Below are 24,381 nucleotides of genomic sequence, written 5' to 3' on the forward strand. Positions count from 1 at the left end.
GGTTGCAACTGAGATGCACTAAACAATAAATAGTGCACAAGATAAAATAGGCTCCAGGTTCTTCCTCTGTTCTTGTGTTTGCATGATAAAACTAACTGGAAAAATAAGCACAAGGCACCTAATTTTCTTACAGAAGTCAGATGTCTGTATCACATGCACAAAGGGAGCAGATATATGGAACACAAAGTTACGATTTTTCGGCTAGTCCATTTTTAAGTTAGACCTGTATTTTAAATAATTCCACAATGTTAAGTACTGTTAACACTACAGAAGTCATCATCACACTTGGTGCTGGCTGAATTGCACCTATAGAGCCAAAAGGACTCTGTTGAGCCCACAGGGCCTAAGGCTAGAGTTTCCAAAGGAATCTATACTACTCTTCATGTTCAAATCTCCCTCATGTTCAATGGGTGCTACATGCCTGATTTTTTAGTTGTCTTAATCAAAGTGCTGCAAATAAATGCGTACTCGCCCAGAAAGGAGCATTATAGAAAGAGCTCATGCTGTTACTGTGCTTCCCTGTTCTACACATATTATTCTGTTCTAAAGAATGTAAATTTTGAAACACTTGTTTGAGCTTCCTTCTTGAGTTATATTGATTCAGATATAATGAAAACAAGGACAGAAATATATTTAATTTTTGAAGCCCCATTTTTGCATGCTACTTGAGTCGCCCATCTCCTTGCACTCATCTGCATTTATTCTAGCTGTTTTGTTTCTGCAGCACCTGGATCACCAGCCATTCAAAAAGAAGTTTTACTAAGCGGTCTAGAAAGAGAAATCATTTGTGTCAGCCTAAAACGTGACCCTAAGAATGGCTTTGGTAAGTAAGGAACATGAGTGTTATATTTGTTACTGGGACTGTCAGGTCCTGGTGTAAACACTGATGCTTGCTGACTCATGCTGAGCAAGATTGTAAACTTCTTCACCTCATTTATTCTCCTTATAGAATAAGACTGCCAGTCTTTGCAAAGGTTTTAACATTTCAGACTTAAGAGGACTAAGTGCATAAATTAAGGCCACACTTTTTTTTTTTTTTTTCAGAGGATTAACTAGTGTCAGAGATCAAGGGGACCAAATGGTAAAAGTAGAATGAAAGGAACAGGAAGAGATGATATTCTGCAAACCCTTCACATATTGCCTGTGTGGGTGCAAAATGCGTACACAAGCCTAACATGAATGTTTCCTGACTTCTAGATTCTTATTTGGATAACATTTGTGTTACATAATACACTATCACAGTATATCCTCTTCTTGTGGATGAGTTCAGAGGACCATCAGGTCCCATAACTGACCATTAATGCTATTTATTATCAGATTTCTAAATGGTGCAGGTTTGTGTGGCACGTTTGATTCCCAACCCAACTGTTCTACCAGTGAGAAGTCAGCCTGTTACAGAATATTCTAAGCCAGGATAATGAAATTAAATTAATTAACAATAGATTTAATTTTCTTACATGCCTCATATATCCATTAGAAGTTTGCATTTCTCTTCACAGGGGTCCTAGACCACACAATGTAAAATAATGTTCTAATTTATGAGCTTTTATACCATATTCCTCCTGTGGGTGTTAAATACTAAGGTCAACATAGCTTATGACTCTTATAAGAAAGCAGTTGGAATTCTTTAAAGTCCCAAGCCAGAAAAATACTCTTATTGAGAAATTGTATTAAAATAACAGCCAATGAAGTCACCAGCATGCTTAAATTATAGTATGAGTTTAAAGCTCTCTCAAATCAGGATCTCGATGCACCAGTCTCCAGAATTTGCAATAAACTTATGCCATTGGAGTAAGAGCCTTTTGTGCTCCTAAGGTTCATGTTTTCTAATACTGCCAGTGTCTGCATTCTCATGCTATCTCACTTTTGCAGGTTTTGTAATTATTGGAGGAGAAAATGTAGGAAAATTAGACCTCGGTATCTTTATCGCTTCAATTATCCCTGGGGGACCTGCAGACAGAGCTGGAAATATCAAACCAGGTCACTGTCCTTAGTTTTTAATTAGAATCAAAATACTCTCATGGATTAAAGTTAACTACTTAACTTATTTCCCTATCCTGATGTGCACTGTCTTGTTTTTATCCTTATTTTTTTAAGGGGGTCGACTCATCTCTGTGAATAATATTAGTCTTGAAGGTGTTTCGTTCAATACTGCAGTTAAAATTATACAGAATTCTCCTGATGAAGTGGAGCTGATCATCTCTCAACCCAAAGGTATAAAGGCAAACATCTTTGCTGGCTATGGAGTGCTAGCAATTAACTCAGGACACTGGTATTTATTAGGCTCTGGGATGTTGTAGCACCTTCTTGCCACTCAGTGCCAGTTATAATAACCACTGGTTAGCAGTGAAAATCATTCCAGTGGCTGTCATGAGATCTCTGTTCTATAGTCAGTATGAAAAAATCCAATCAATTACGGGCTTTATTCTTCACTGCTAAATACCAAGGGAATTTCAGCATTTCTTTCTATGACAGAATTAGCTCTACATCCCAACCTTGAATCAGAATCATTGTCATAGTTCTCTGCAGTGATGAAGCAAATACTTTTCTCCATCCTAATAGTAGCAGTGCTCCATTTTGCAACGGCTAACTCATTTTACAGACCTGATTGCACAACCAGTTGATTTAGTAAGCTGTTTTGTCCTTCTGTGGTGATATACAATATCGGCTTTCAAGTTTACTTATTGTTTGCATTCATCAATGTTTGATTTTGGTATGGTTTTGCAGACATATATGAAGAAGGATTAAATGAAGAAAAGAGTCTATCAAGGGGAAACAGCACTAGTGGATCTGAGGTCTCTTGTGTAGACAGTGGGAGAAAAAAGATTCAAGATTGTCATACAGCTCTCCCCAAAGAAAAGGACCAAAATATAGATGAACTTGAGAAGGCTCTTTCCTGGAGTTTAGCACCAAAATTGGGCCCCAGGATTCCAGTTCTTTCATCTGATAGCCTGGATGTGGAGGTAACTGAGATTGTGATGTTGTAGAGTAGCATGATGCCCAGCATATGTCTTAACAACATTCCAGCTATAATAAGAATGGAAAGTAACTGATAAATTAAAGAATGAGGAAGGAAGGAAGGAAGAAAACCTTGAAACTTGTTGCTTCTTAAATTACTTTGGAAATGTCAAAATGATACATGTCTAGAATGAGTGAAAAATGGAGAAACTGTTCTACAAAATGTTATTAAAAGTTGTCCTCCCTTCTCCAGTGAACTACAAAATTTTGATTATTTTCTTGCAATCTCTTTAAGTTTTCAACCACCCACAGGGTAGTAATATTTTGTGTCTAATTTTCTTCTGTTAAGCAGCCTCCCTATCTACACTCAGTTTATGCACATTTAGATGGATTATTTTTTGAGTAGCAGTGTATGCCTGAAATAATGTCAGGGATATAAATGCTACCATTCCAGGCTTACACTGACAGCAGGATCAAAACCTTTATTTCTTCTGGAAACCCATTCTCTCTTTTTATTTTATCTATTTATTTATTTGTTTATTTATTTATTTATTTACTTATTTTCTTGAGATGCAGTAGTCTCATTAGTGTTTATTTTTTTTGAGACAGGAAGCTGATTCTTCACACTTACCACATCCAGCTGAAACCATCTCCAATGAAATCTATACTGTGGAGCTTGTTAAAGAAGATGGGACTTTTGGAATCAGTGTGACTGCAAGTGTTACTGTTAATCTTTCAGTGTGTCCTTCAAACTGTCACGTAATCAAGAAACATGTAGGGAAGTGTATTCATGTGCAGCAAAGGTAGAAGATAGGTCGATAAAGGAAAAACTGGTAGCATGGCACATTTCAAACTTAAGTATCCAACTGAATGACAGAGAAAGGATATAGTACTTGCTTGGCTCATTCCCCTGTTCTTGCCCATAGAATCTGTGAAAACATGTGAAAGACATGTCCCAGCATAAAGCACATAGTGCTACAAGTCCTTTTCATCCTTGCTCAATTTGTGAATGAGACCTACCACTGGAAGTGGAGTTCTGTCAGGGAGGGATACAGCCAAAGCCTCTAGAAAATCCAGTGATGCAAAGCATTCCCCAGATCATGACGGGTTTTCCCCTGGGGCTCCTGAAACTTGAAGGCTGTGTTTATGCAAGCAGGTCACACAGGACCCTGGTACAGGTTCAAGCAGCACCCACAAGTCACTGCTTAAGTGTTGACACACTCCCCAATAGGGCTTTGGCCTGTGCAGGGGACAGGACTTACCAAAACCAGTCATCTCATGCTCTGGAGATGAGAGCTGAGTTGCATGGACTCGAGATAAGCCATGCTTCATACTCTAAAGGGTAGACAAAGGACCCTGGCCAGTTTTAGTTCCAAATGTACAAAAATACAGTTTTCCATATATTCAGAAGACCAGAGAAGGGAACAGTGAAAACTTTATGTGCCACAGTTGAAAAACTAATTCCTTGTTCTGGAGATCAAGATTGAATTTACTGCTCCAGACTGAGGTGTGTTGATAATCCTTGCTGAAATGGAGCTGGAAGCAACAGCCATTTCATTGCTTGCAGTAGAAATGGAGAGCTGCTTTGTCATCTGAAATTGGCCAAAGGACGTAGCTGGACACAACATGATTCTTAGTTTAATATGGAATTCCTCTGGCTGCACAAGGTCAGGTTCAAGCTTTATATATTGTCTGAAAGGCCAATAGCTGCTGAATACATATTGCAAAGTCTGGAAGCTGGGCTAGAGACTGACTGAAAGATGCAACCAGATCTTTACATTAGCACAGGAAATCTGAACAACAAAAAAAAATAATCTGAACATTTAGTAAATGTTTCTATATAGCCACATAGAAACACACTGCACTTCCCTGAGAAAATAAGGCACAATTACTGCCTAGGGAAGTACATTACAACTAGGTGGAACATTGGAGTAACATCCTTTTTTTTTTTTTTTTTTTCCCTATATATTTTTTAAATGTACTTTCTGAAGCAGTTTCTTTGCAATGCATACATAAGTTGAGTTGATTTTTATCAAGTGAAGAACATGTGAAAACTCCACACTAATCTGTGCATGTATGTTTTGCAGGGTGGAATTAACACTAGTGTGCCTCTTGGTGGGATATATGTGAAGTCAATCATTCCCAGGGGACCGGCAGATAAGGATGGACAAATAAAGATAGGTAACAAGTCTGGCAATAAAACTCTGGGCTGCAGAATTTGACATTAGTGTGGAATACTTACTACAAGATAATGAAACATGTTTGTTTCAGCATTTGAAAAGATTGAAGGTCATAAAGCTACAACATTATATGCAGTCCCTCATTCCTTAGCCTTCCACTGTAGTTTATATGTTGATATTCCACTGAAAAAACAGGAGTCTCATACCAACACCGCACAGCTTCCCTCTGTAGCTGCACACCAGGGCACTGACTCTCAGACACCTACTTTCTGTGTTGCTGTGATAAGCAGATGCTATCACTGCATTAGTTTCCAGAATACCCTGGAAAGTGGTGTGTTTTAAGCATTAGTTATAGAATACTATAAAATAAACAGCATTGCTTTCAAGCAAAGTAACATGATTTGAAACATGTAAGCATGAAGAAAAAATGCAACATGGGTAGCCTCAAGTTTTATCTCCAATTTGTATCATCAAAGCAATTTGACATCCCTTCCCCCCTTACTTCATATTATTTTTCCTCAGGTGATCGTCTGCTGGAAGTAGATGGAATCAGCCTCTGTGGCCTCACGCACAAGCAGGCTGTGGAAAACCTTAAGAAATCTGGCCAGGTTTGTGTAACAGCAGAGCAAAATGAGATGACCAGTCATACAACTTGGTCTAGTCGGATGTGTCCCTGCCCATGGCAGGGGGGTTGGAATTAGGTGGGCTATAAGGTCCCCTTCAACCCAAACCATTCTGTGATTGTATGACTCTGTAAACTGTACTTACTATAAAACACAGCAGCAAAGCAGGGCCAAAAGAAACTTTTTCTTTCCCTGCCTTGTGACTGTGGGTTCACCGTGTACTGTGTAAATGAGCACTGTTCATCTTTTTTTTAGGTTGCCAAGCTGGTTCTAGAAAGGGGGCACCACCCACCGGCAGAGCCATGCCTGAGTGCTAATGACGGAAAGGAAGACCAATGTGCAGTTGTTTCTGTAGCAACATCCTTCACAGACGGTACCAAGGACTACTGCTTTTTGACAGATGGTGAGAGAGAACAAAGGAACTCAGGGTGACTTTCTCTGGCTACTTGTGATGAGCAAGAAAGGAATGAACAAAAATAATTCTGTGAAATTTCTGTGGGTTGGGAGAAAAACTGCACACCAAGCAAAAAAATGTGTAGCATTAAAAACACTATAAAAAATGTTTCTGAAAAAGATAAATACATCTGATATGCTTAGAGCTACAGTTGCTACATACAGGTGAATTTATCCTAGGCATAAGTACTGTATCTCTCAGCCTTCATGAGATGGGGCTGGCAGGGGACATCCCCGTCTGTACTCACAGCACTCTTGGGCAGGAAGCAGCTGTGCCAGTGTCACTAGTCTGCTACTCAAAGGCAGCTCGGTTGGCATGCCTGCTGACACTGTGGCAGTGACGAAGCTAGGGTGAGCTGCTGCCCCACAGCCAGGACTGGAGACTGCCATCACCTCTTTTCTTGAAAGCAGAAGATTTACAGATCATTTTCATTGAATTTATCCAACAAATAGATTCTCCCTCTTGCTGTGAAGCTGTCCCATAACCACCAAGTCTGCACTGTACTCTCCCATGGGACAGTTGTTTCTCTACACTGTCCCGAGGAGAATGGGATTCAACTGCAAGTATGGTATTTGGGAGATGGCTGGCCTCTTGATCTTGTCTCGAAAGGACAGTAGCTCTGATTCTAGTTTATGCTGGTTTGTGCAGCACCTGAACTAACATCAGACATACAGAATTGTAAGACCTACACAACATTTAAAGAAGAATGTCGGAAAAGGATAGTATTTGAAACTTTTGGTCTTGGTACAAATGGCTTCTTCCTTTGTAGGCTTGTACCACATGGCATAAAGCCTGTGAACACATGGTAGAACAGTGACCAGTTTTTATCAGTCTGCCCATCTGAATTCTAGGGCTCATGCAAATTAATGGAACACTAAAATCATCTTCTGTCATTAGTATCAGTAGATCTATCTCTGCAGAACACAGGAAAAAGGTCTGTAGAGAACATAATAGATACCAGTTCCTTAAGGGGTACATATGCCATTGAGCCTACTTTTTGTCCAATCCCTCCTTTGAACAGACAATATATTTGAAGTCAAATTGACAAAGAATTCTGGAGGCCTTGGCTTTAGTGTTCTGCAAATGGAAGGAGATGGCTGTGAACACCTCGGAGGAGTTATTGTCAGGATCAAAAGACTGTTTCCAGGGCAGCCAGCTGAAGAGAATGGAGAAATTGAAGTTGGAGACATCATTTTAGCTGTGAATGGGAGATCTACTCAAGGACTCTTTTATCAGGTACCAGGCACTACTAGCATGTTACCTATTGGGCCTCCTGGTGGGTAACATGCTAATAAAGACAATGGGATGAAACTGCATTTAAACTTAATTATCACCAGAGGGGGTCAGTACTTGCATATAATGACTTTGATTGCTATGTAGGAGTCTTCTCTAGAATTCTTAAGGAGAATTCCCTTCATAACAGAATTGTTACAGATAATTTCTTGTGCTATTTAATTTTTAACTTTCCACTCCTTACACCCAAAATGTATTGTTAGATGAACAACAGCTATTAATTAGTTGGAATCTTTGTTGCTTCCATGAATAATTGAAACATTTTTCCCTGTGGTCGTTTGTGTTTCATAACATGCTAAATACCATGCCCCAGATTCTAATTTCCAACAGGTAAGATAAGTCTAGGGCAAGTTTTTCCCCCCCCCCCTTCAATTAATTAATTAATTAATTTTTATTTTATTTTATTTTGTTTTTTTGAGGGGGGTGGCTGGAATGAGCAATTCTATAGTGTTATGAAATTAAATAGTAACAAAGGACTACATGCAAATTTATTTTTTTTCCCTTGTAATCTTTTCACCTTATGAAATTTCCTGATACCGAGTGCTGTATATAAATATACATTGAACAGGCATGATTGGTTATGAACAGAAATTATGAGAACATCACACAATTTTCCTACTGACATGTCATTTGTATCATTAAATGGCTAAGGCAAAAGACAGTGTGGTAAATCCTCAGGGAGGCTGTAATTGTACTTCATATTTTTCTTTTGGCTTGGAGAAGTCTGTCCTTTGCCAGTGCCATCTTGCTCACTGGTGTACAGACTTTTTACTCAGTTTCTGCAGAGGAGCAGATAGGGAGTTTTTGCTTATAGGACTCCCTCTCCCCCCATATTCTCCCCTACTGAAGTATTTCAAATCTCATTATAGCTGAAAGACAGATGCCACTGGACAGATGTTATTCCGAGTAAGGGCTTTGGGAAAATCTTCCATTGCTTAGAGTCAGTGTGGCAGTCTATGGAGCTATACTGATATAATTGACAGATCTGTCACGTGTCCCTGTCACACGCAGTTTGAATGCATTTGCCTGAAAATCTTTATTTTCTTCAAGAACAGGGAAAGGTTAATTTAAACCTATGTGTCTGCTGGTGGAACAACAAGTTGTAACCAGAAGAGACTTGAATTTAGATACACATTCATATAAGTAATATGGCCCACTTAAACATGATGATCTTAGAGGAGAAAAATAACTGGCCTCCAGACACTTCTGAGAGGCACAAATACTAGGAATTTGGCAATCACATTAAAAATTATCCCCCATCCCAGTTGGCAAAAAGACATGTACTGTAGACGGGGAAAAAAACATATTTCATAAGAAATCTAATATTCCTTCTTCCTGCTTAGGATGTCCTACACTTGTTGAGAGGAGCTCCACCAGAAGTCATACTACTTCTCTGCAGACCACCAAAAGGTGTTCTTCCAGAAATAGAGCAGTGTGTCCCGGTAAGACAAAGACTCTGTGAACTTGCTTCTGTAAACCTGGAAAAACACTACTACATTTTCTATCTAGCCTCAAATAAAGCAACCCTCCCTTTTCTCCAAGGCACTCTTTTCCATTCCTTTCCCTTCCCATATGCAACATACCCTCTACAGTTTATCTGCAACCAAAATAGAAATCTGACAGATCTGAAACATGTTTATCCCAGTGCAACAACTTTTGAGTTGCAGTACTGTCAATGAAGTGAAATATCACATACCCAAGGAGATCTTCTAGCTAGTGTTGCTTCTAAAAATGTTCTACTAGATGTTCAGCCAGAAACTGCAGATATTCCCAACTGCAGCTATTATAATCTGTGGGTTTCAATTATATTACTCCCCAAAGTGGGAGGAAATTAAGGAACTTTTCCTCTTAACAAACTTAACTAAGTGAAATTACATTTCCAACCAGTTATTCAGTTTCTTATTAATGGTTAGCAGAATCAGCAGAAAACAAAACAAAACAAAACAAAACAAAACAGTTGAGGCTGCAGTAGAGGGTAAGGCTAGTATTATTATTCATGCCTTTTGAATATAATTCATGGACACATGCACAAGTACTCCTATCATGAGCATGCATTTGCATTATTCTTGCTCCATGCAGAATGGCCTCATGGTTACTCTAATGCCAGAAGGATTTGTAAGTGATGTCCATGGACAGACAGAAATGATTGTCAGAACTGTCTCCAGAAAACAAACCTGCTCCTCTTACTCTCCTGCAAGATGCTATTTAGTTGGTCTGACCAATTACTTTAGTCCCTTGCATACGAGTCAAATCTGGAAGCCACTTCTACACACTGAAGAGAATGCAGACTAAAGTTCAGGCACGATATGAACAGAAATAAAGTGAGGTCTCCGCTAGCAAATGATTAATTGGGAAAAGGAACTTGTGTAGTAGCTCCCTGACTGGAATTCCTTAACAATGTAGAAGACAGACATAAGGACAAAACAGTTATTTAGTGAATAAGTATCTCCCTCCATTTTTTACTCCCTTCCAGTCATCATCTGGTATTTTCACATTAAGATGCTTATCAATAATCTCTTTAAATTCTTCTTTGGTTCTTAAAGGAAAGAAGATGGGAGAACAAAAGTTATAACCTTTTTGTTATTTTGATAGACTCCAGCACCATCTCCTGTTAAGGAGTTTGTGGCAGAGATGCCAGGCAGTCCAGAGGCAGGAAACAGTTTGGACCGGTCTAGCAGTGATGGAGGTAGCACCTCTCCAGACCTCGAAGATTGTTTGGATTCACCAGTGGCAGCAGATTTCAGTGAGCCTCCAGAAGAAGACAGCTCAACTTACGAAGAGCAAGAAGCAGAGTCTCAAGATATGCCCATACAGAGACTTATGCCTCCTAAGGAAAGTTCCTATAAGGACCTTTGGAAGTTTCATCAAGAAGCTGCCAGTTCTGAAGCGTTCCACTCCCTGGAGGAAGAAGTGAAGCAGAACTGCTACTCACCATGTGAACCTGGATGTGCTGAAAGGTAAGGAACACTGAAATCTCCTCTGCAGCCTTTCCTTTGGCTCCTAAGATTTCAAAAGTGAATTGCTTAGCGTTAAGTATGGGGGGCTCTCTATTAGTCACTGCTGATTACTGAAAATTTTGTTTTATCATCTTATTCTGACAATCCTAATCTTCTGTCTGATTACTCTCAATTTACTGGAATTCTTCATAAATCCTCCTTGCAAGACAGTTGAGTGCTGCGCTACTGTAATCATTTATGCCGTTCAGCTAAAGCTGGCTGCATTTTGAAATCAGTAAAAAGACTCCTATTGACTTAAATAGGAACCAAAGACTTTCTTATTTATTGTATGATTTTTTTCAACTTCAGTTTTCTCAGAGCTGACTTAAGTAGGCAGCAAACATTTCTTACTGTGTAACCTTTTAATTTCAAATTTCTCCAGTTAAAACAAACAAACAATCAAAAAAAAAAAAAAAACACTCAGAAGACAAACTGTGATCAAGGAGCAAAACATTTTTTTCCAATCTTCAGGAGCCAATAGAAGCCCTGACAAGTTATACAATAAAATACAGTCCGACCAGACTCAAGCCTCCTTTTACACTCTTTTGGATATACTTGACACTGGCACATGGCACACAGAAAATTCCGTTTTAAACATCTTTCCCAGTGCAAAATAACATAAATTACCAGAACAGAAAAGATTGGTGGAAAGATAAGTTAAATGTCTATCAGTTACCTTTAACTTACAGATTTGTTAATTTTCTCTAGAAATTCATTTCCAGTTTTCACGCAGTCACTCAAATCTTTTCATTACTTTTGGCATTCATCAAGCACAGAACCAGGTAATTGCAGATTCCAGTCACTGCGGAGCCACAGTTCTAGGTGACTGCAGGTCTGGTGGGGCCATAACTGCAATTCATACTTTTAGCTCTTCTCTCACGAGAGAAGAAACTTCATTCACACTTATGAGTGAAGCTCCTGCTTGCAAAAATGTTTCTCTACTTCCAAGATTAAAACCAGCTGAAATATGTCTGTAGCAAGCACACTTGCCAAGAGACGCAATTTCATCAAACCTAAGTTTCTTGCAGGAAAATATCAATTGCAAGAAAAATCATGGATTCTTCTCAAGAAGGAAGTTCTGAAATAAATGTTTTTGTTTGGTATATTCTCAGTATCGTTTAGTTTCATCTTCTGCATTTTCAAAAGACAGCCAGAGCAGTTTAAAAAGATATGCATCTGAAATAGTATTTTACGTGTAATCTCAGTTTAAGTGATCCTTCCAGCTAACTATTTACATGTACAGGTACATATGTATATACATACAATAACATAATAGGCATTAATAAAAGGATTCCCCTTTCTTTTCTTTAGATTGCTTAAAACATTTCATGCTAATGTGGAAGTCTTCTGATAGGAATTCTAAGAAGTTTACTGCTCAGGATTTCATATGGGAAATTCCTGTGATTCTTTTCATTGCCAACAAAAAGAACCTTTGAAAAAACTACTTTGAGAAACTTCACCCCATAGTTGTCTCCTAGGCAGTCCATGTGGAGGGGTCCCCCAGACACCAAAGGTTAAGTCTAGCATGTCAGTGGACCTTGTATATGGGCCTACAGGATGACCAAGATTCATGTATTTCCCATGGTGACACAGAGATGGGCTAGAAGCTGTGCTGTGAGTAGGCCACTGCTGGCTCACAGAGCCTGTGTAGCTCTGCCAGACACCTTTTGTACCCATGAAGGTCAATCAGCACTTCACTGGCATGGGACAGTTTCTGTGACACTCTCACTGAGCAAGGTCCATTGAACTTAATCGTTTATTTCCTTTAACCTAAAGAAAGGACCAGACTGCGTTTGTTGTTATCCTTAAATATTTACTCTAATTATCCCTATCGTCTTTCACAGTATTGTAGCACCTGTTTTTCAGCTATTAAAGCACACAGACTGCCAGCTTCATACTCAGCTTCGCTAGGCTACTGGAGATGTCCAACTCCTCATTTCCTCCCTATAGAGATATAAGCTAACAGGCTAGATCGCTTCCCTGACTAAGTGCATAGAGCACAAGCCTGCAGGTCTTACTTATTTCAGCCAACATTTCAAAAATGCCATTGCAGGTGATTAGCTATATCCATCCAAAAAGCATCTTTCACTACTGCTTTATACTTTCCTTCTGACTATAGTCAACTTTTGAAACAAGAACTTAGCACTGAGGATATTGTCATTTCATGCAAGACGTGCACCATAAGAATAAATGTAAACTTCAAAAGAGAACTCAGGACTTCTATTTTTAGGAAGAGACAGGAATCATTTATGTTTCATGCTCAGGATCTAGGCTCCAATTACCAAGGAAAGAACTGCAGCAGCCATGAATGTGGCTGACAGTTACTTTTCAAGAAGGAAATATGCACATATGAAAATTGTAATAGCCTTGCAGCGTGCACACCACTTACTAGCTAAATTAATTAAATTGTTTATGGCAGATGAAAGACTTAATGGTCTAGGAACTGTCCAACCATTCTTTTCAAGAAACAACAAAAGTACTAACTAATGCTTTAGAAAAGAATGTGTGTAAGATTTTGCAGGCATTCTGATATTTAATCTTTTGATTAGCCTCATAAAAAGATTGATTACTTCCTCTTTATATTAATACTAGGAGGACCTAGACAGCAATTTAATACTATAACAAATACAACAGTTAAAATTAATATAGGGCAGAGTATAAGCAGTAGACTTTTCAGTGGCCAACTAATGAAGTATATGGAGGAAAATCCCAGCACTGCAATCTTTTTTATTTTCCAGCCCTGTATTTAATAAGGGTGATGATGACCTGTCGAACAGAAACTGTATGCCTGAAATTCTCTCTCTAACCCCTATTGATGAAGAGCATCTTGCCATCAGCTCAACATCTGTGACCTCACTTTCACGTGGAGGAAGCTCTGAGACACTCTCCGCAGCCTTGGTGACACCACAACCACGCGTTTGTGGCCCTTTCTCCTCATCCCTGCCTGCTAGAGATACACATGGCAGTGACAATGAATGGGAAGACGTGGAGGAACCAGAGGAAGAGAAGGACAAAAAGGAGGATTGCACTAGGGTATGGGATAGGCACTGGAGTATTAACAGGCAGACCATGGCTAGGGAAAGGACAGCTTTAACAGTTTACCATTCTTAAAAACTTTATTTTTAACACGTTATTTTTAACACATTACCTATGCTATTTCTACATGGCTTTATTCACTTTCCTCCAATGTCCAAAATCTTCAAATAAAGCAGATCTCCCTGTATGCCCAACTCTCTACCATTTCCTTAAAGGCTATTTCCTCCCCCTTGCCATATTACTGTTTCTTTAACTGACCACCACTGTGCAGTATTATTCCCAGGATACAAAGGCCTAAGACCCATTCTGTTCTCTTGTACCATATAAATTAATCGGAATCAGCTACTTCACATTTTTTGTTGTGTTTTAAACCCATGAGCAAAATCACTTTGTTACAATGCTAGTACTGTAATGTCCTGATAAGAAACTATGATCCCTGTACTAATTACTATTCAAAATACAGGGCTCTGCTAAAAGCTGAACATCTTGCATTCCTGCTGACACTAATGAGCTCTGAATTCCTACTAATTTGAGAGCAGTGAGGACAAAATTTAGGTCCAGCCATTTCCTTCAGTGGGAAAGCAATAGCAATAACAGCAGCAGCCTCTGAACCCTACTATTGTAATGCTTGTCAGTTCAGAGGCCTCTGTGCCTTTCTTTATACATTTTAAATGCCCAGAATCCATTCCCGGATGGCCTTCCCTGCCTTATTGGGCCCTATCAATCAGTGACCATGAAGCTCCACCAGATAGATATAAAGAAGTAAAATTAATTCTGGAATGCTGCAATGACAGATCAGAGAAATCTTTATGTATGCTGCTTATTTATATCACCTGAGCATCTGATTCCTATTTGCATATAAAACATAAATGCAAGATGTTAATGAAGCAACTAAAAAGCCTGCATCAAACATATCTTGTGCTTATTTTAATAGGAAATGGAGGTCTTTGTGACTTTGACAAGGTCAGAGAACAATGGTTATGGATTCTCAGTGGTTCTTAACAAAGTGGACAACTGTCTGTATGTTGATGAAATCTTGCATGAGCCTGCCCTGTCTGATGGAAGGCTGAGAAGGGGAGACAGACTCATTATGGTACAGTAATCCTTTGAATTTAAACAGAGGAGAAAGTATTTTCAGATCAATGTCATTTAACTTCAGCATTTCTCATTTGGTATGCAAGTGCAAATGAGTCATATAATAAATATAATTCTGCTGACTTCGGTAGGATAAACTTCAGACTGAATACATTGTATGACCAGGCAAAAAACAACAATCATCTAGCAGTAATGCAATACAACTGAGACACTAAATGGCTTCCTAAGTGATATAAACTGCATTAATGTAGTAAGAAAGGTGGCATACAAAGGATACAGGAATTATGTCCTTTGTAGTGTTTGAACAAAACGTGTTTTAAGGTTCATCTTTAATTTGTTTCATTGAACTTGTCTTCCTTGCTTTTTGCTACAAGGCCTCAAGTTTCAAGAAAAAGAAGCTATTTTTATGAAAACTGTACATTCAGAAAAACAAAAGTTTGAAAAAATCTTACTGCAATTGTAACTGTTACATTCACAGGCATTAAGTGCCACAGCAAAGCGATAATATGAGAGTGAACACTAATTTAAGTTCATATGCAATATTTGGGGTGGAGGGAGAAGTGTAATGATGGTCAACGAGATCTTTGACATCACTATAATGGTTTGTCATTTAGGTGAATGGAATCGATGTCACATCTTTACCATGCAACGAAGCCCTGACTTTACTGCACAACTCTCCTCCTGATCTGCACCTTGTGGTTGGCCGTGCTGGCAGCGATCCATGTCCTGCTGTTAGGCCAGATGACATTCCTGAAATTACTCTCACAAAAGGTGCCAACGGACAGCTAGGTGTGTAGTAAATACTACGAATGCTATTTTAGACAGGGATTACAGCAGTGGTATGATAATCATATGCAATGGTGGTATTGGATCAGTTTGATCCTGAGTGACCTTGACACCTTTATGCTCTCCTCCATCAACACGACTGTAGGATGGCAAACTGTATTTTGGGCAGGGCCTTAAAAGGAAGACAAATATCTCTTATTAGGCCAATTAAGCTGTTGGAAGAAATATCTTTGTGTTATCACCCTATCAGCTGAAGTTTCTGCCAGATCTTCAGTCACATATTTTTATGTTATTGATACACAGAGAAACACTAGAAGCTGTTTGTAGTAATGCAGTAATGATAAATACCTATTGCAGGGTAGACCCAGGAAATACTATAGCTATATTTGCTCAGATACAGCATCCTGTTCCCAGTTCAGAAACTAGCTTGTTTGGAAATTGCTTGAATATCATTGCACAACACTGTTCTGTACCACATAGGTATCTCCTCAGTTGTCCTGTGTCTCCATTCCCTGTCTGAAAAAGTGGATTGATATCACACCCTCCATCACTCTAAAGATTGCAAAGTAGTTATACCAACTGGTAATGACGGAGTTACTGCTATGCCACACAGTCTTATTGAAATGGTTATTCAACATCAGGTGAAATAAAGCACTATGGAATAGCTGAAGTGTACAGATGGACAATACCATTTCATTTTTTTCATTTTATTTATTTATTTATTTATTTATTTAACACCAAATTGCATTTCATTCTCCCTCTCTCACTGGGGCAAGATGGCTGTTTATAATGTTGGTGCTTTGTTCAGCCTATTTTTCAATACCACATCTATTCCATCAGGCTTCACCTCACTGACAGTGAAATTGAAAACATGCTGTCACAAAAGATGTTTTGTCTGCATTGTTCTAGGCTTGAAGCTGACAGGAGGAGCTGGAAGCAAGTTACAAGGTATTTATGTGCTAGAGGTAGTGCCTGGCTCCCCTGCCAGTGTGGAAGGCAGTTTGCAGCCACGAGATCAGATTCTGTACATCTGTGGGCTGTGGACTGAGGGCATCAGCCTGGATGATGCAGTGAGAGTGTGTGAAGCTGCCACCCAGAATGTCCAAATCAAAGCAACAAGGTAAATCTGAGCCGACGTAAAATCTGAACGTACTCAGTCCTAATGTTAAAGCAGGTTTCTAAATTTTATATCAACAAGTCAAACAATAAAACCAAGACAAACAACAGGAAGAATGCTGTAGCTCAGAGGTCTGAAGGTGTAACCTGATGTACATCAGTAAGATATCTTAACTCCTTCTAATTATAGCTAACATAGAACGATATGAGCATAGGTAAACTCACACAACACGAATTGTAACTCTTCAGACTTCATCATCCAAAAACCAGTGTGAATCCTTTAACTACCTCTGATGGGAAACTCTGACTTATTTCCCACAGCCAAACTTTTTAGAAAGGTATTAAAAATACAGTGTTTAGTCTGCAGCATGTAAAAAAAAAATCATCCCAGGGTTGATGAAAAACCTGCAGTAAAGAATTTCCCTCAATGGGTCTTGACTGCGTTTTAGATGCTTTGCATTCTGCAGTCTGACAGAGGCATAGGATACAGAAATAGCCTCTAAAGATCTTACAGTCAAATAGTCATTCACATATTTTGGGGTTACTAAGTTAGATAACTAGATTCAGCTTTAGTGTCTGTCACAGCAATTTTAAACTAGTTCAAACATTTATCAGTGTTTTATTAACTGGCACTGTGCTAGCAGGTGAAGAAACTCCAGCCACATTATATTTATTGCTGTATAAGCAGCTAGTAGGCAACACACACTGATCTTAAGAATCTGCAGTCTAAGGAAATAAACAGAAAAAGGGGATAGGAAATTACAAGTGATCACTCCCACTTCATAGAGGAGAACTGAAGCTGATTCAAAATATGCCACGAAGCAGTTTTGTACTGAGACAGATGGTGTAACGTGTTCTTTCTTTTCTAAACCCATTTAATTAAAATGTTTTGTTGTTGTTAAAGGCTGTCTAATATTTCATATATTGATATAAATGCTCTTTAGGCAAACACCATTAAGAATAACAAATCATAGAACTGTAATTTAGACAACTGACTTTTTCAGAAACAGTTTTCATATGTGCTTTTATAAAGCATGCAGCTCTTAATGGCTCACATATTTCACTTTTTCTGCCTCCAGAAATGGCAATCCAGTGGTTCCTATAGACCAAGAAAATAGTAAGTAAGGCTAATATTTGGGGGGTTGAATTTAACATTTGCTTCCGATTTTGGAAATAAGCATAAGGTGTTGACTCATTGCATTAAACATTTATTAATAGATTGTAACTTGGCATTCAGCATTTTTGTTAACGTACTAAGGGTCTGAAGAAAAACTGACAGCTCTTTACAGACAGAAATAAAACACAGTTCTCTGTAAAAAATATTCTATTTTCATCCATATTTGCATAGTCAGTTTCTATTTTTTAAATTTGTTATTATTTAGTGGGAATTTTGTGTTCATATTTCAACATCTGTTTTGATGAAAACTATTCTCCATGTGGTTTTGAGCTACTCTTTAATATGATGCCATGACTTAATTTTCTTAGACCAACTTTTTAAACCAGTATCTATAATAATAAATGCTCCTTTAGTATAGGAGCATTCCTATCAGGGGACTATGTTTATTACCATAACTGACACACTACTTCAGTGACCATCCGCACTACAGAGGCTTGACCAGAACTGCTCTAGTAGCAGAAGGAATCTCAGCAAGCAGAGGCTGCAGCGGCGCAGTCAGGGACAGCTGCTGTGCCAATGTTGTGTCTGTTCCAAGGCAAGCTAGCTACAGATTTTTTACTCTAAGGCAACTACCATGTGTATGTTTTTACAACCTGAAGTAGCTTATTTTACTTACTAAAGAATAGACTTCTTTGAATTTACTGCAAGAGATGGGTAAAGCTAAGTGTACTCGCAGTTTCTGCAGTACAACTAAAGTAAGGTAAACACACATCCTGGTAGGACCTTAGCTACACATCTGTGCTCAGTAAGTTTTGTAGGCTCCATGGGATTTCTCAAGACCCTTTCAGAAGTAGGTTACCAGCTATGATCCCTCTCTCATGCAGACCTTTTTATTGTACAGTGGTTTTACTGTACAGTGGTACAGTTCTCTGACTCTTAAAAAAAAAAAAAAAAAAGGTCTTCCCTTTTGTAAAGGGCTTTAGGAATCTATAATAATTTGTTGTATCTCTAATAGATTTAATCTATAAATCTGTAATAGTTTGCTAACAAGGAAGTAAGCCTTCATTGTATATATTCTCTTATTCTCTTAGTTACAAAAATACATATTAAAATTGCAAAAGCAACAGGGAACGTTTTTTAATATATAAAACAACAACCAACAACAGAACAAGAATTTTCTATAATTCATACCTTAAGAGTACTTTGTGGAAGATAAGTAAGATTACCAATATACGATGAAGTGAAACTCAGAGGGGGTGAAGGCAGCGTGGAACTCAAGAAACGCACGCTGGCTTCTTACACTGCGAGCTCTGTGGACACTAGGACACCCTACTTCTTCCTCTGCCTGACCACTGCCACAGGTCTGGAATGACTCATTCGGATCTTCGGTTCTTGTTACAATTTTAAATATAGCAATAAATGAGATGTAATATTCCTGCAGTTCATGAAAGAATTATTTACATCACTGCACAACTTGGCAAACTTAATCATGCAATAATAACTGTCTCATGCTGCCTCATACAACATCAATACTGGATATTGATGCTTTGTTTCATAAACTAAGCAGAGTTTACATTCCCTTGGATATATGAAGCTGAGCGGGAGGTCTGTCAGAACAAACCTACATGTATGTTTTTAGGGCCACCTGCTGAGACAGAAAAAGCCAATATTTCTCTCTCACATGAAAACCTGAACCAAGAACAGCAACTACCACATCGACATGGTAAGTAACATGATTTTTCAGTGAGGGTTTGTAAAATTTTTAGTCCTCTTTAAAAAAAAAAAAAAAAAAAAAGGAAAGAAAAAAAGAAAAAGAAATTGGTAGATGGTATTGGAAGTACCTGGGAATGATTAACTCTCAGTAAACACAACTGCAACCTTCAGAGTATCAGCAAATGCGTATACATTGCCTGTTGTCCAGCTGATGTCTCTGACCCTGTAATGTGCAGCTTTTAAAGCTTGTTTTGGAAACTACTCTCTGGGAGGCCAAAGGTCTACAGGGATGACAAGCAGAAGGCTCGCTTCAGGAGCGTAACAGACCAAGTAACACGAATAAGCCCACAGGAACATTTTTATTTCATACATCTATTAGGAAATGCTTTATTAGGTCTCTAACTATTATGATTTTGAGTGCTATACTACAGAACATTTCACTAGTAAAAACTGTTGCTGGTTTTTCACAGAGGAACATCTGAAGGAAACAAACTGCGGTACTCAGCAAAGCACTCCTGACCCCCCAGAATGCAAGGCAAGTGACAATTTTATCAAGTGCAAGGTGGTCCATCTAGTAAAGTGAGCTATATTGAGTTTTTTTTTTTTTTTTTTTCAATAGTGGTATTTAATGTATTTACTTCATCTCCCGTTTCTTTGAAAAAGTGAACAGACTGCATTTGGAGAATGTACTGTGAAGTGGTGAATTGCCTCAGCACGCATTGACCGGTGTGTGCTCAGCATTTCCTGGGGTCATGCCCTTCTCTTACTGTTTTTCCAGAGTATAACATCACTACTTTAACAGCTTGGCAACAAAAGCAAAACTCGTATGATGTAGCCCCTCCATTAGGTCTTACTACTCTTACTAGTTTACAAGATTAATCCCTAACTTAGAAAGAAAGTACCACAGGAAAGGGAGATGCCACAGCATGGGATTCTGGGCAAAACAAGTGTAATTGTAATTGGGAAGTGTTTTCCACAACAACGTCAAAACAATCCTTGAAACTTGAGATTAATGTTTCAGTCTGAAATTCTAAACTTGAAAAGAGAGTAAAATTACCTCAAACCTTTAGAGTATTATGCACTATTGACATAAACCAGACTGGTTTGAATTTACAACTAGTAAGAGTAGTGGTATTTCTGAAATGATAAATCCCTAAACTGCACAGGAGCGGGAGGAGGATGAATTTCCATGCAAAGCATACAATACTTCAAACGACTTACAAGTACAAACATCGCTTATGTTTGTGTAATGTGGAAAATAATATTACTTGGAATTGAAATTGCCCACTTTGGGACTGGTATTTCATAGATTTACTCATTTTCTCTTGGCTGTGGTTTATAAGAAAGGGCTGCCTCTTGTTCAAATTAGACCTCCAACCTGGCAGAAAAATCAGAACAACTTTCTTACTTTTGATTAAGTCCTCACTATTACTGCTTCTTCCACACCATTTAATCCATGATACTTTGTCTGTTCAACTCGCTAGAATAATTTCTGAGGTTGATAAGTGCACCATCGGAACCAGTCATGCTGCGAGTCATAAACATTTCTAGGTTGCTGCTCTTTCTGACATAATGCTTGACCCTAAAAAGGCAGCTGATTGTAAAAGTGAATGAAGTGCTAGAGCCAAACAGACAGGTATGTTGGGTCTGCAAGGTTAAGATTTTAATTATGGAACAATAAAGGAATGGAGTATGTACTGAGTTACTGTCATGCTGGAGATAAAAGGGACTGGTCTGTCAGTGAAGGCAATATATTATATATATTATAGAATGATTACACACATGAAGTGCACATCACCTTGCTCTTGTACTCTCCAGCTATTATTAAAAATACTTGTGCAAATAAGTACATACTATTTTCATTTTGATACATACATGTAGCTGCCATGTTAATCACTGGAAGCTCCTTACTCCCATTCAAGGGAAGGAGACATCCCACAATTTACATCAGCCAGTGCGGACTGTAAAGCACAATAGAATTACTTCACATTAAAAATGCAAATAAAACAGAATCCTGAATAAACTCCAACTGTGTTCTTTTGTATTCTAGGACTTCATTATTAAGATTGAATTGGAAAAAGCAGAAAATGGAAGCCTAGGATTTGCACTGGTAGGCGGCAGAAATGGCAGGGCTATCCTAATAAAAGCCATCAGCCCGGACAGCATTGCAGATCTGGATGGGAGGCTTCAAGTTGGTGACATCTTACTTAAGGTAAGACTTGTTCTTCATCATTTTGGACATCATTTTTTTTTTTTTCCTCAAGTTACTCTATAAAGAGCATCCTCTTCAGCATAAAAATTGCTCAGACTAGAAACCCGAGGTTGCCTGGCACAGCAAGAGGTGGAAGGTGGTGTCGCTGGACTCCTGGTGGTCAGAAGGCTGCTCTGGGTCCCCCACCCTCTCCACTAGTTCAGCTGGTGTAGGCCTTGGCCCCTCTACAGTGAGAAAGGGGCTGCTGGGCCCAGTAGGGACTGCACATGAAGAGGCCAGAAAACAAGACTAAGCTGACCAAGCGTGCCCCTAACAGCTAGCCAGGAGATGGGGAGAAACCTGGCATTACTGCCAGTATCAAGACAAGCAGAAAGCACTAGAATTAGTGCTTTTGAACCTGTACATTCCTGCTGTCCTAACTACCTCTTAGCAACCAATCTTTTGTTGTTGTTATTGTTGTTAACTTCAAATCCACTTTTCTTCCCTCTCCAAGAGCTTCAAGTTTTTACATTTTTTTGCTTTTCTATTTTTCACTACCTTCCTTCTCCCTCTTCCATGTGAGGAGTAGGAGAAGTGAGGCCCTCTCAGTGCCCTTAAAGAGAGGCAGGCTACATTTCTGGGATGTGCTGCTAGCAGTCATGCTATAAAGAAGCAGAGAGGGGAAGATCAAGAAAGTCACTAAAATAGGAGGGCGAGAGGAGACGTGAGATGCAGGGAAGATACATAAAGCGTGCACAATGCTGGATTATGTGTTAAAAAAGCTTTCTGTTACAGGAATCTTATTTTATCATTGTATTTTTTAGGTGAATGACACTTTAGTGTCTGGTCTACCACGCCAAACTGTTATAGATTTGCTGCGCAAGGCTCGAGGCACTGTTCAACTCACAGTTTGCCGAAGTATGGCTTCATGTGCAGCTTCTTCAGGCAACCAGAGCAATAACGTACCTTCCCCTCCAAACATAAAAGCAGAGCCCAGTAAGTAGCTTCATCCACTCAGTACATGTTAACAGTGGGATTATGTGGTGCCTAGACTCAATTTTCTCGTTAGGTAAACAATTTTATATTATTAGTGTTACAATTACTCTTGATTCGTAGCGATAGACACAAACAAGTTCTTTGCCCTGATTTGCAGCTCTGGCTAGGCTATCCAAGACACAGGGCCACAGGGAAGGAATGTCCAAGACCCTCAGAGATATTTTAACTCAGCTTATGCTTTTAAGTCATGATGGTTCCTGGTATGTGCTGATTTTAGCCAGCTTTATACAAGTCACAGAGAGAACAGGAGCCAATTAGTGACCCAGCTGCTTAAATTTATTTCCCACAAATTTCACATCCTAGCAGTCCTACCTCATCTCTCAGAAGCATTTCATTCTGTCTAGCAGGCAACTCATCTTCCTTCTGTACTTGCTCACGTTCAAATCCAGAAACCTCTGCTCCCAGGCTGATTGCTGTTAGTTTGAGCACCCGCACGCCTGCATACAGCAGTACTTAGGGAGCTGATTAACTCTAATGGAAGAAACCTCTGTTGCAGGCTCTGCTCTGCTGAATACACAGAATTTAAATACTAATTACAGCTGGGAGTGGAAGCAAGGTTATACTATTACCAATAGATTATGGGTTTCTATTCCTCATCTTTCATTTCTTTGAATACTGAAATATTTCCTACAACATGGAGAAGCTGCAATGGGCAATGAATAAAGAATTCCGCCTTAAAATACCTTCTAGCCTGGTAGTTAGAAATTGAAGGCTTGTTCTGAACCTTCCCATGTAAGAAGGAGATTGCTATCAGCTTTCTCCCAGGCAGACTAAGGAGAGATATACAGTAGATTCTGGATTTTGGACATGTTTCACAGCAAACATTTATGCATCTTGTCAACTTTACTGGTTGACAAGTTTATGCAACTTCACAAGATGCATAAAATATCTCCGCAGGTATTTTAGGCAACTCTGCTCTCAGGGAGCAGGTGCCTCTATGGTTCAAGGATCTTGATTCTTGAATTTCAGTATCTGACTACAAGAATGGCCCTAGTGCTCTTCAACTTCTAGCCTGTGCTGTTAGCACTGGACAGTCATTCACTTACTGGAAGATACTCTATGTGATTCAAGAGCAAAGCTTTCCAAAAGAAGAGTTGTACCAACAAGGGTGGGAAGGGGTGCCAGGTAGATCATCAGGCAGAGCTGGGGAGAAGGAGCTGTGAGTCCTTAGCAGCTGAGGACTCTGGAACAGCCACAGTGGGACTGTCAGAAGAGGCTGACCTTGATGAAACTGAAGTAACTAAAGAGAGTGGATTATTTAAATTTTCCTTTTTCTTTCCCAGCACTTCAGAATTCAACAATCAACCTGTATTATACCACTAGTGCTTTAAAGCATCTTTCCATAAGGATGACAGAACTGTGCTCGGCACGGGTCTGGAAGCATGATGTTCACTGTCCCATCTCAGTTCTAGTTTAATTTTGGGGATAAATGATCCAAAATTAGGAAGAACATGAAGGTATAAAAAGGTTAATTAAAGCTCTAACTCTATTAAGGGCTGTAGAAGCATTACCATTCATTTCACTAGGACTAAGCTTTTCTCTGGCTGTGCAACTTCAAGGAACTAGCTGTGGAGATGCTTATTTGGGTCTCACATGACATTTGTAAATTACACAGTTTCTGTGAAGTTTAAACTCTTTTCCTGGACCAGTAAAACCCAACAGTACTATAGAAGCATTGGCAACATAGCACATTTACAGCATACATGTATGTCCCTTAGCACTGCAAAGGAATGGACTAGGTTTGACTCTGTTACAGGGTTCTTTGTA

General features: G+C 39.0%; 1 protein-coding gene across 5 annotated transcripts in view; it reads left to right on the forward strand.

Annotated features, from left to right (window-relative positions):
- FRMPD2 (FERM and PDZ domain containing 2) overlaps nucleotides 1–24,381 on the forward strand; it is a 59,334-nt gene that overhangs the window by 20,499 nt on the left and 14,454 nt on the right. For 4 of the 5 annotated variants that reach the window (XM_082764309.1, XM_082764310.1, XM_082764312.1 and 1 more), the window contains exons 14-33: nucleotides 725–823; nucleotides 1,873–1,980; nucleotides 2,098–2,214; nucleotides 2,728–2,963; nucleotides 3,568–3,672; nucleotides 5,046–5,139; nucleotides 5,661–5,746; nucleotides 6,017–6,164; nucleotides 7,237–7,451; nucleotides 8,852–8,950; nucleotides 10,101–10,465; nucleotides 13,243–13,537; nucleotides 14,475–14,633; nucleotides 15,250–15,424; nucleotides 16,331–16,541; nucleotides 17,617–17,654; nucleotides 19,222–19,377; nucleotides 19,838–19,902; nucleotides 21,418–21,579; nucleotides 22,383–22,554. In XM_082764309.1, the coding sequence (XP_082620435.1) occupies nucleotides 725–823; nucleotides 1,873–1,980; nucleotides 2,098–2,214; nucleotides 2,728–2,963; nucleotides 3,568–3,672; nucleotides 5,046–5,139; nucleotides 5,661–5,746; nucleotides 6,017–6,164; nucleotides 7,237–7,451; nucleotides 8,852–8,950; nucleotides 10,101–10,465; nucleotides 13,243–13,537; nucleotides 14,475–14,633; nucleotides 15,250–15,424; nucleotides 16,331–16,541; nucleotides 17,617–17,654; nucleotides 19,222–19,377; nucleotides 19,838–19,902; nucleotides 21,418–21,579; nucleotides 22,383–22,554 (3,105 nt within the window). The remainder of the gene's footprint in view (nucleotides 1–724; nucleotides 824–1,872; nucleotides 1,981–2,097; nucleotides 2,215–2,727; nucleotides 2,964–3,567; nucleotides 3,673–5,045; nucleotides 5,140–5,660; nucleotides 5,747–6,016; nucleotides 6,165–7,236; nucleotides 7,452–8,851; nucleotides 8,951–10,100; nucleotides 10,466–13,242; nucleotides 13,538–14,474; nucleotides 14,634–15,249; nucleotides 15,425–16,330; nucleotides 16,542–17,616; nucleotides 17,655–19,221; nucleotides 19,378–19,837; nucleotides 19,903–21,417; nucleotides 21,580–22,382; nucleotides 22,555–24,381) is intronic. The other variant, XM_082764311.1, reaches the window with a different exon arrangement.

Source organism: Aythya marila (assembly GCF_965140915.1).
Source record: "Aythya marila genome assembly, chromosome: 7".
NCBI lineage: Eukaryota > Metazoa > Chordata > Aves > Anseriformes > Anatidae > Aythya > Aythya marila.